The 12,965-nt window shown below is 37.2% G+C and overlaps 1 protein-coding gene across 1 annotated transcript in view; it reads right to left on the reverse strand.

Annotated features, from left to right (window-relative positions):
• LOC129745158 (E3 ubiquitin-protein ligase UBR1-like) overlaps positions 1–12,965 on the reverse strand; it is a 104,931-nt gene that overhangs the window by 42,042 nt on the left and 49,924 nt on the right. The window contains exon 2 of the mRNA XM_055738077.1: positions 11,629–11,805. Coding sequence (XP_055594052.1) covers positions 11,629–11,805 — 177 coding nt within the window. The remainder of the gene's footprint in view (positions 1–11,628; positions 11,806–12,965) is intronic.

Genomic DNA, 12,965 nt, shown 5'->3' on the forward strand with positions numbered 1-12,965 from the left:
AACGACCTTGACCTGGCTGACGATATTGTCTTGCTCGCCCAAACACAACCAGATATGCAGAGCAAACTCGATGACCTCACCGAAAGTTCCAAGGCAGCAGGTCTCAATGTCAATGCACAGTGGTCCAGAACAAACATTTATCGTGACAAAATTAATTACGCAAAATATATACGTTTTAGACATATGATGTCTTCTGCAAAGTTGTTCACAATTATGAGGGCCGTATTTTAGAAGAATAATCATGGCGTGTCATCCTCCTGGGAATTCGTAATGCTAATTTCTTTCAGGAGCTAGATAGAGCAAAAATATGTTCTACAATGTTGTAGATTTAAACATTTTAACAAACTTTGCTGAACACATAAAAGTTGTACTATGAAACGTTGTGATTTTATAATTTTTTTAAGATTTACATATTAGAACGTGTCGAAAAAAGCCGTTTTTTGACCATAACTTTTTCTAGTGAAGTTGTACAGTATTAGTGTATTCTAAACAATTGATCAGCATAATAATGCGCATGTTTTTCTCTAAGATTATGAGGGGCTATTGTTTCGTTTGCTAAAGTTAGGAGCACAAATGTGTTCAAATTTGACCATTTTTTGAGCTGCAATATCTCTGATTTGTGCAAACCTAAAAATCTTAAATTTATTGCAAAATGTAGCTTAAGATATGAATATTCAATGCTGAAAAAATTGGAGATAGGTTTTTCTTTAAATTCGAGATTTATAATTTTGAAAATCGTAATTTCTCATGATTTTTTTTATGAAATTTTATCCAATTTTAATCTTTTTTTTTATCAGAAACACAACCAGTACCAATACACAAGCCAACCATTACTCGTGATATTGTTTAGAATTGTTCAGCTTCTTATTTTACAATTATCTTAAACATTTAATTATTTATAAAAATATTTGGAACAAAATTAACGAAATTCAATTGCTCTAAGAAAATTCAACTTTCTTCAACAAATTTTCCGCACCTTCAGGCAGTGGAGGAATTTCTTTGACCCTCGAAACGCGATTGATCAATGAAATAAGCTGATCAGAAAGTAATCAGCAACCTTTTAAAGACATCTGTACCAACACGTGAAAAGAATCTATCTCCAAAAGTAAACAAAAACCATTCTCAGTACCTCTTGATAGGCCAACATTTTCACTGCTTAACGGTAAAACCCTTTTGAGAAAATAATATTTCGTTACATTAAAATCTTAATTTGAGTAAAGCATCTATAAACATTCTAAAACCAGAACCGCCATTACATTGATATACACCCTTTACTCCAGAACAATTTTTCGAATGCGAGCGTATAACTAAAGCTAAAAATAAGAAAAAAGCAAAGGGTGTATAAACAGTCTAACCTACGATAGCGCGTTGTTTTTTTTCATGAAAATTGATATTCCGCTATTCTAACATACAGGGGATGCTTCTAAAAATCGTTTGTCTTTCATAAAATGTAAAAATTTCAAGTTATTTTTAATTAGCGATTTAAAATAGGTTTTATTATTTTCAAATGCGTTTTTCTCGATTCGCCATATATGGAGATACATCTTTTTCATGTGTTGGTACAGACATCTTCGATGTTTGCAACCCTACTGAATTTGCGTGCATGATGAAACTCTTATCGATTTGTTCCTTGATTCCTGGTTAGAATACTTGATAAACCCTGACTTTTCCCAACAGGCATTGAAATAAGCCCATCATCAGTCTCGATTTAGTCGATCTTACTATAAAGAGACTCATGATCTTTCTAGAAAGGTCAACGGATTTAGACAACTTAACCGAATCAACGGTCATCTTTAAGTGGAGTTGCGATAGAGCTCGAACTACTCGAGGTACAAGCAAGTAACTTTGGATAGCAACGCGTATGGAGACGTTTTAGAGTATAATGATTCCCATATATTTGCTTGTTCTTTGGTGCCACTACGTGTAATGAACGCAATTTGTACAATTTGGAATAATGATTATCCATCATCAACAACATTGTGTCGACCAATATAATAGCTTAAAAAGCAACTAGTGCGCCCAAACAAATGGAAACAGAGATAAAATCGCTGTGACCATCATGTTGCATATCCTCTATCACCTACAGTTGAATTTTCTTAGAGCAATTGAATTTCATTAATTTTGTTCCAAATATTTTTAAAAATAATAAAATGTTTAAGATAATTGTAAAAAAAGGAGACAAACAATTCTAAGCAATATCACGAGTCATGGTTGGCTTGTGTATTGGTACTGGTCGTGTTTCTGATAAAAAAGGATTAAGATTGGATAAAATTTCATAAAAAAAATCATGAGAAATTACGATTTTCAAAATTATAAATCTCGAATTTAAAGAAAAACCTATCTCCAATTTTTTCAGCATTGAATATTCATATCTTAAGCTACATTTTGCAATAAATTTAAGATTTTTAGGTTTGCACAAATCAGAGATATTGCAGCTCAAAAATGGTCAAATTTGAACACATTTGTGCTCCTAACTTTAGCAAATGAAACAATAGCTCCCTATAATATTTGAGAAAAACATGCGCATTGTTATGCTGATCAATTGTTTAGAATACACTTATACTGTACAACTTCACTAGAAAAAATTAAGGTCAAAAAACTGTTTTTTTCGACACGTTCTAATATGTAAATCTTAAAAAAATTATAAAATCACAACGTTTCATCGTACGACTTTTATGTGTTCAGCAAAGTTTGTTAAAATGTTTAAATCTACAACATTGTAGAACATATTTTTGCTCTATCTAGCTCCTGAAAGAAATTAGCATTACGAATTCCCAGGAGGATGACACGCCCTAATAAATTATTCTTCTAAAATACGGCCCTCATAATTGTGAACAACTTTGCAGAAGACATCATATGTCTAAAACGTATATATTTTGCGTAATTAATTTTGTCACGATAAATGTTTGTTCTGGACCACTGTGCAATGTTGGAAAGACCAAGTCGATGGAGATCAACACAGGAAATCCCTCCAGTTTCATGGTAGCTGGGCAACAAGTTGAGAAAGTGGAGTGCTTCCAGTATCTTGGTAGCCAGATAACGCCTGATGGTGGACCAGAAAAGACATCGAAACCCGGATCAGATAGGCCCGATTTGCGTTTGCGAGTCTCCGAAACATCTGGCGGTCACGCCAGATCTCTCTACGAACAAAAATCCGAATCTTCAACTCAAACGTCAAATCCGTATTGCTGTACGGGTGCGAAACTTGGTGCACATATGCGGTAACGACGCGAAAACTGCAAGTATTTGTAAACCGCTGCCTACGGAATATCATCCGCGCTTGGTGGCCTGGCAACTGGATCTCGAATGAGGAACTACATCGCCGGTGTCATCAAAAGGCGCTAGAAATCGAGATTCGGGAACGTAAGTGGAGATGGATTGGGCACACGCTGCGAAGAGATGAAAACGAGATTTGCAGAGAGGCGCTAGATTGGAATCCAGAAGGTCATCGAAGAAGAGGCAGACCCAGAAACTCGTGGCGGCGAAGCCTAGCCGCTGAAATCCGAACTGTCGACGAGAATCTTGACTGGGACCAGGTGAAGACGCTGGCTCCGGATCGTCAACAGTGGAGGTCTTTTACCACGGCCCTATGCACCGGAGGATCGGCGCGGGATCATTAAGTAAGTAAGTAAGTAACAATTGCTATGAATTTAGAACAATATATTTAATTTTTTTTTGAGTATATTGCTAAATCTTGATTCGAAAAAAAAAACGAATTAATATAAACTCTTGTTTTGATTCTTCAATTTCTAAATATCAATTTAATTCTAAACCAAAATCATTAAAATTAAATTCTTAGGTATGCAGCTTTCGGTGCTTCATTTTTATTTGTTTTCTCTTAAATTTCAAGCTCTCATGGATTTTAAAATTTATTGGAACTGAATCAAAAGAAATTGTTACAAATTTGAAGCGAATGATTTAGTAAAAAAATGAAAAATCGTATTTTTGCTTCGTACACTCAATATGTATATTATTATGTACTCAATAATTTCAAACTTATTGTACAATTTAAAATAAAAAAATAATAATAAAGGGTTCATTTCTTAAAGCTTATACTATTTTTCAATGAAAAGTCCTAATCAATTGCAATTGAAATAACGGAATTTTCAGATTGGAGCGCAGATTCAGCGTGGATTTGCAACTTAAATTAGCTTAATAATAATTCCTATTCAAAATTTTAATCATTATTGTGTTGATGATCTGCAGTATCGGCAATATAATTGGTGTGATTTTGGAACTCCAGCCGTGTTGGTCAAAAATTAGAAAAATGTCTTGAGCGATTACCTTGTTCCCGAGAAAACAGTCAAGTGATGACGGGATATTATTATCACTGGTTTAATCTCATCTGGGAAAAATTGATACATAGGCATGTTTTCGGAGCCTATGTTTGAAAAACTGTTTTTGGAGGTTTATTCTTGAACTCAATTTTTAATCAGATTTTGTTCATCACCTCAAATTTTAGAAGTAGAATTTTTGATGTTTTTAGAAAATTGAATAGATATGAATGTATAAAAAATGTATAAAAGAAACATATATGGTCAGCAAATTAAATTAAACACTGTAAGTACCTCAACAAAAGTAATGTGGTGAAAATCGGTCTAGGGAATTGCAAGTTACAGCTGTTTTAGTTTGGCGAACCCAATTTTAAGAATTTAAGAAATTATTAAATTCATTTATTTTAACAATCACCCCCACGGAGTGGAAAATTTTGAAAATTCGAAAGAAAACCCACTAGGAAAAGTTTTTATAGAAATTCCAACGTTTGCGAGTATTTTGTAACGGTTTTTTGCCGCTTGGGGGGGGGGGGGGGGTTGATCACGCCGATCACCCCCCCATAGGACCACGCCTGTACCACGGGGGATGTTTTCGAAAATTGATTCCATGGCTACAAGAAAGAGGGTTACCGCCAGCACCGATCCTTGGGGAACGTCGTTTTGTTGCCGTTTCTCGTCAGAATAGGTTCCACCTACAAGGACTTTGAAGGACCTGTTAGTGAGAAAGTCTTGTAGAAATTTATAAGGTTTGCCGTTGATCCCCCACTTTGAAAGCGTTTCGAGAATCGGTGCTTTTTGGGCTGTGTCATAAGCTTTGCTGAGGTCAAGAAGGGCTAGTTCTGAATGCTGTTTTTTCTTCAATGGGTTTTCCAGCGCGGCTTCAAGTTCTGCCAGATATTGATCTACGCCTCTGCCCTTCCGGAATGCGTATTGCTGTGAGCTCCATAATTTGCGATTTTCTATCCACTGAACTAATCTACGGTTGACCATGCGTTCCATTGTTTTTCCTAAACAGCTTGTTAAGGAAATAGGTCTCTGGTTTCCGACGATTTTAGGGTTTTTTCCTATTTTTGGGATTGGTATGACAGTTGCTTCCTTCCAGTGCGAAGGAAAGGTGCCGCTATCCCACAGAACATTGAAACACTTTAAGAGTTGTGTCTTTGTAACTATTGGTAGACGGCGTATCATTTCGTTGGTAATCATGTCAGGACCGAACGCTTTTCCTTTTTTTGTTTCTGTGGCAACAAAGAATTCTTGGATAGAAAAGTTTTGTTCCATTTCTGAGATAGCATTTCGACCTCGTCGGCTGGTTTTGGGAATAGGTGGAAGAGGGAGCTGGGGTTGGTCAGAGATGGACTGAAAATAGTCTCCTAGACAGTCTGCGATTTTCTTGGGGTCGTTAGTGATGCCACTACTAGTTTCAAGAATAATTCTTGACGACTTTCTTTTTCCGGAGAAGAGGTTGAAATTTTGCCACATGACTGAGATTGGAGTTTCGGGGTTGAACGAACTAACAAAGCTTTCCCAACTCAATTTCTTTGCTTCGGCAATTTTCAATCGGGAGATGTTTCGAGCTTCTTGAAAATTTTTCAATGCTTCGTCGTGCTGAGGATTACCAGGTGTGAGTTTGCGTAAGCGTCTTAACTTTTTTCGTCGATCATTAACAACTTTCTCTAATTCTTCGCTCCACCAGGGCACTGATCTGCGATGATAGTTACCAGTGGTGAGCGGGATACTTGCATTTGCTGCTTTTACAATTTCTTCTGTTATGGTACTAAGGGATGGTACTGCGTTATGGGAGATCTCCTCGAGTATGGTGTTTTCAAAAACCTGCCAGTCGGCTCTGGTCTCCAGCCAGCGAGGGCGACGGTTGCAGATTGTTGGGGGTGCGTTTAACGTTATTCTTATTGGGAAATGGTCGCTCCCACATAAATCATCTTCGACTTGCCAGCACAAGCGATGGCAGATCGATACAGAAGCCATGGAGAGATCGATAGCACTGGTTGTACCGTTGGGGTAAATGGAAGTAGGTGTGGTCGATGGAGTTTAATAATATATGTAAGTGCATTATCACCGATAAATTTCTCGACGAAACGCCCTCGATGGTCAGTGCGGTTTCCGCCCCAGGTGGTGCTATGAGAGTTGAAGTCTCCAACAATCAGGAAAGGGTGAGATATGGAGGAAATAACATTTTCGAGCTCTGCTTTGAATGAAGGAAGTGTTTCACCATGAGGGATGTAGACGGATAGAATGGTGACTCTGATCGGAATTTCGATGGTAACGGCGCAGACAGGGAGGGTTGTATTTAGCGTGATTTGGCAGTGCGGGATGTCGTTTCGGATACCGAGGCCAGCACTTGATGTGTGGGGATATTGACTGGGTGTTGAGTACCGTAAACTGGGGGAACTTTGATCAGCGGGGTAACTTTGATCAACATGAAATTTTTGAAGATAATCATCATTAACTAAGTATAAAGTTAAAATATCTAAAAACTGTTCACTATGTTTGAAAGCACATGAATTGAGTTACAAATAAGCTAAATTTGGTTTTTATTCGAAGATTTTTTATATTACTTAAAATACAATTTTAAAATCTTAAAATATCGGGTTTTTTGAAGGCTCATAAACAAACATCTCTCCTGATCAAATTTAAGCATTTAGGAGCAAATGGGTTGTTTTGTGTGAAAGTTCATCTTTTTTCTTGGTTTAGATAAAGTTTAAGCGTTATTTTTATGGTCATTTGATGAAAAATTTTGGATTTTGAAAAAATAACGGTAATTTTCCATGAAAAATCCAGTATAGAAAAATGGCTAAAAACCCTATCAAATGGTTAAGTTTGAAGAAAAAAAGAAGATGGAAACTGTGCGAGGACTAAGGTAATTGCATGAAGGTAAAATTTTGTTTGTTTTTGAGGCAAAAAAATATTGAGAAATGTTTATAACTTTTGCCCCTAAATGTATGCAGCAACATTGTCCACCTTTTCAGTATGATTGATTTTTAAAGAAAACGTTGAAAAAGTCAATTGAGTCCACACAAAAAATTACTTTTATCGATGTTTTGAACCTTCTGTGCTAAATGGCATCAACACAATAAATTTGAAGATGTTGAGACACGTAAAAACCATAGTGATCAAAGTTACCCCGAATCTCGAAATCTGGTTTTGTAACAAACATTTAATCATAATCACCAATGTCGTTTGAATTTACTGCAATCAATTATTATGTTTAATACTCCTCACCTCAGTAAGGGTTTTAAAGCTTTTAGGTATTACGAAAAGGCAACCCCTTCCAAAATATTCAAAAAGGATTGAAAAAAGTGATCAAAGTTCCCCCAGTTTACGGTACCAATTAAAATTGTTTACATACCCTTGAAGATTTGGTGTGCGTAGCTCTTGTAGTGCAAGTGCAACCGGATCGTAACGACTTACTAAGTTTTGCAGTTCGGCTTTGCGTGCACCGCATACGTTCCACTGAAGTACAAGCGTTTCCATCTTAGAGTGGTGTTGATTCCTGTTCGTGGTCCGTTGGTTTCGATGATGGTTTGTTGACGGCATTTGGTTTGTTGGGTTCGGTGTTGTATGTGTATTTTGGGGACTGGTCATAACGATGAGTTTAATGTTGTGAGGACGTGTCCTGGCTGGAATCCGTGGTATAAATTTCCGCTTCTAGTCCAATATCCGTTGGACCATCGCGTTCTGCGTTGGTGTGTGTTTTTGCGTATTTCTCTGGGGGGTAAGTACGTTTGGGTGAGTCACTTTGCATCCTTTTTGTAGGTGTTATGGATCGGTCGACTTGCATTTGGGATGGTGCCAAAGATCTACTTTGACGATCCGTAGGTTTTAAGTGCTTATTTGAAGGTGTGGGCGAGTTCATTTCTGTTGATTTTGGAGGGTGGACGGCTATTTTGATGGTGTTGGATGGCTTGTTGTGGTTTCGATCCTGGCTTTGGTTTCTTTCTTGGCTCTGAGATCTTTGTATCCACGATTTTGCCTTTTGGAAGTTGTTCTGAAGTGTTCTACAAGTGGCCTTGAGCTCAGAGATCTCATTCTGCAGTTTCTGGATCAGCAGGTCCTTCTCGATGATTTCTGTTTGGGAAAGATGTTGGGTTGAACTTATTTCTGCGTATGTAGTTTGCTTTTGTCTGGAATCGTAGATTCGCTGCGCTTCTGGAAAGCTGGTTTTCAGCTCGACTGTCATTCTGCAAATGTTTTCTTCCCTTTTGTACCTTGGACATTTTCGGTCTGCAGCAGAGTGACCACTCTTGCAGTGCCTGCAGTACGAGGGGTTCCCGCATTCTCCGTCATGTTCTTGCGAACAATTTTTGCAAACTTCCTTTTCAGCGCTGCATCTGGCTTTGGTATGACCGTACATAAGGCATTTGTAACAGAGCATTGGAGAAGGGTAGTAGGGCCTCGTTGGTATGCGAAGTAGTCCAAATTTGATATAATCTGGTTTTTCAGTCCCAGCTACTATCAAAACTAGAGTCGCGGTTTTGACTAACTGGTTGTTGATTTTTCTGGAGATTCGTCTAACGTTGGTTACGTTTTCCTTTTTCAATTCCTCTAATAGCTCATCCTCCTCAAGTTCGATAGCATCTTGACAGGACACAACGCAGCGCACAAAGTTCAATTGTGGGTGAGGGGTTATCAGTATTGGTGTGCCATCAATGAGTTTCTCTAACTTCATTAGTTTTTCAGCTAATCTCCTGCCTCGTACTTTGATGACATATTTTGTGCCTCTAGCTTCAGTCTTAGCAAACTCGATATCGCCACCATCAAGTTGTAGAGATTTGCTGAAGGTAAACGGATTCTTTGGGAGATTGTTGCCTTCAACTGGGCTCAGTTGCAGAATAATAAAATCATTCTGGGGACCGAACCAATCAGGTAAATTTCGGTTGAATTTAACTACCGGAGGAGGTGGCTTGGGTGACCCCCCCGGGTCTTCTGAATTGGCCATCGGGCCAACGAGGTACCGAATTGTTCTTAAGAGACCATCAATGTGTCCAAATGCACTTCAATTAAATATGCCTTTTAACCTAGTTGCCGCGAATCGTAATAGCAAGAGGCTAAGGTACCCTATTACGATGCAATGTGCAAACCCACTCAATGGATGAGTAGTACAGCCCTTTACCCTTTGCGGTAACGAAGACGTGAAGGGCGAAGGTACCGCGTCTCGTTTTGCTCGATTAGAGGTTCAAATATGTTCTGGAGGCGATGTGGTTTTATCTGCCAGTCGATCTTTATACACTGAGGTTTTTTTACGCGGTTTTTTTTTACACGGTTTTTTTACGCGGCTTTTTTTACGCGGATTTTCGAATTAACGCGGTTTTTTTTTACGCCGATTTTCGAATTAACGCGGTTTTTGAGAGAAAATATTCTAAGACTTTTTCAAAGGAAAACACTTAGAATCTTCTTGTAGTTAAGAAAATCTTAGCTTTGAGACTAAGAACGTGATACATGAGATCTGAGATCTGAGACCTGAGACTTGAGACATGAGACCTGAGATTTGAGACCTGAAATATGAGACTCGAGATCTGAGACACGAGACATGAGACATGAGAACTGAGACCTGAGACTTGAGACCTGAGACTTGAGACATGAGACATGAGACATGAGACCTGAGACATGACACCTGAGACATGAGACCTGAGACATGAGACATTTTAATTAAAATGGATTTTTTACGTGGATTTTTGAATTTCGGGGTTTTTTTACGCGGATTTTCGAATTAACGAGGTTTTTTTTACGCGGATTTTCGAATTAACGCGGTTTTTTTTACGCGGATTTTCGAATTAACGCGGTTTTTTTTACGCGGATTTTCGAATTAACGCGGTTTTTTTTTACGCGGTTTTATTTTTACACGGGACGAAATACCGCGTAAAAAAAACCTCAGTGTAATTTAAAGATTGGCGGAAGAATGCGAACGTTCGAACTAGAGTTAAACGCCTGAAGGTAGGCTTGCCTTCGACGCAGTATCGGGTCGGTTTTATGGGTGCTGGTTCCGAGTGTTTTATAGCGGGTCGCAACCGATGCACGAAAACAATAACAACACTATCGAATAGGATGTTGCGTGAATAGTGTTGAATTGAGTTTAACGCCCAATTTACAGTTCGCGGCAAAATACTTCACCGCGCTCAAATGCTTCCGTCCACTTGCTGACAAGAAAACCGAAAATCGCACTTCTACGGAATCGATAACGTCCAGAAAAATCAATTAAAAATCCAACTTATTCGCACTAGCCGTATTGCTCGTAGTGAGTTTCAATGTCGGATGAGGGTTACCATATCCCTCAATGGTAAAAAGAGTATTTACAATGGTAAAACAATCCAAAAAATAAGGAAAACATGAAAAAACAGAGTTATTTAAAGTCCTTCAAATACTACCATTTTTTTGGGAGTAGTAGGTATGACTAAGCATTCCAGTTTGCATGATTTTTCAAAGAAAAAAAAAGAAAAAGCTCCATCCGGCCCGGTAACAAGGAAAAATGCCGGATTTATCCAAAATCTGAGCGAAATCCAAACCAACTATTTTTTTACATAATGTACATTTGATTCTTGATCTCGTTTCATCGAAATACACGAGCAAACATTTTTTTAAATGTAAAATATGAATTGAACACCGCTGATGTGACTTAATAAAAATAATTTTTCATATGATCATTTTTTACTTTTTCTCTTTTTTGCCCTCTTTGATAACTGTTTGTGGGTTTATTGCATACTTAAAGGCGCTTATTGCGCTCCCTGTAACTAACGATTCAATGATGCCTTCATAAATACGGGATATGTATTAAGGTAAGGTATTGAAAGTTTTTGTAAGTTGTATTACTTTCGTATTTCTGTCATAAGATGTAGTAAACACACTTCATATAGATACTGAAACAAACAAGTTCACTTTTCTGATTAAATGGCTCTCATAAAAAAGTACATTTCGTAAAATTCCACAAAAAGAAGAGTACGCCTATTTCTCGATCGAAAAATAGTACATGTACTCTTAAGAGTACGTATGGTAACCCTAATTATAGCTATTTTCTAAGGTTAAATAAGCGTTTTCCTTAAGGTGGCCACTATGTCCTTATCTCCCCTAAGTGTTAGTTTCATAATTTTTCAGTTACTCTGAAGCATTGAAAGCACTGGAAAATATGCACTGAGCAGCTGAACCAAAAATTCCCGTTTTCTTGGAGTAATTCCCGAGTTTTCCCCGCTTTTTTTATGTATTTTAAATCCCGACTTTTTCCCGCATTTCCCGAAAGAGTGGCCACCCTGGTAAAGAAACTAAAATTGGCGAATTGCAAAGGGAAGAAATGCGAATCTGGGAAGATTCTTTCTACAAATATCAAACGGTAGAATATATGACTTACTGCATTCACGACAACTGTATGTAGGTTCACCGATTTTGAATACTTTTCCACACACAGTCGCATTGTCATCAAGTTTAATTCTGTCCCAAAAAGTTTGTGAGTTTTCTCCGCATATAATCGTTTCCAGTAATTCAACAACATTTTCTTGAGCAGCTTGTTCATCATACGTGTAGCCTCCTGAAAGAAAGAGGAAAGAATTACATGAACCGTTTGTATTATCTTCTAAAGGTGGGTTATATTGAATTTAAATAACCGATATGCTGAGTTCAGCTCAATCGGACTTGATTAACCCTCATCCGCATCAGATTTCATTACCCTAATCAGCACTAGGAGTGTCGATTTGACACTACTAGCTAAAATCGTTAGAACTTTTGGCGTGTTCAACCGATCTAAACCAAACTTATATCAATAGAAACCTTGTAATGTCAGTGAAATATGTTTAGAACATTATATATAGCTAAAGCTTCTAGTTTTCTCGTTATTCAGCATGAAAGAAAAAAAATCCGAAAAAACATGCCTCACGAAAACTGCTGTAGTTCATATATTACACGTCCAAAAAAATATTTGCCTTATGCATATGAAAGCTGAAGTTAATGTCTACATCATGAAGCTAAGAAATTTTTTTTTTTAAATTTTTTAATGGAATGGTCGCAAAAAGTTAAAAAACAGTGGTCTGAAAAACCTACTTTTCATTCGATTGCTAGTAAATACTGTTTGAGCGATGGTAAAGTTTTTGAAAAAAATATGACTACAAAATCTATTAAAATTCCAACATTTTTTGTCTTTAGATTTTCCATGCAACAAAAATTAAATTTACTGGAATTTTTCAAAAATCACTACTTTGCGCGATTTTTTTACAAATTGATATTTCATCTGTTTTTGTGGTCCACCGTCAAGTTGTACCCGGATGTTCAGTGCTTTTACTTTGTTTGGACCAATAAAAAGTATATTCATTGGAAAGCAAATTTAATCTACATTCTAGTGAGGTGCAACAATTCACGCTGTGAGATTTCACAAAAATATAAAAATTATAAACGTAAAATCATTCCTGAATTTCTAGAACCACAAGCAGCGCGTCCAGCAAAACGTGTTTGTTTGCTCTCCGCGTAGGTGGTAATTTGGGCAGAGAGCCAAGCCGAACGACGAAATAATGATGAAGAAGGGTTTTGGATGATGAACGACGAATGGAAAGTAGGGTTTTCAGACCACTTTTTTAAACTTTGTGTGACCATTTCATTAAAAAAAATTAAAAAAATATTTCATGGCTTCAATATGTAGACATTAAATTCAGCTTTCATATGCATAAGACAAATATTTTTTTGGACGTGTAATATATG

The sequence above is a fragment of the Uranotaenia lowii genome, chromosome 1 (genome assembly GCF_029784155.1).
Source record: "Uranotaenia lowii strain MFRU-FL chromosome 1, ASM2978415v1, whole genome shotgun sequence".
Classification (NCBI taxonomy): Eukaryota; Metazoa; Arthropoda; class Insecta; order Diptera; family Culicidae; genus Uranotaenia; species Uranotaenia lowii.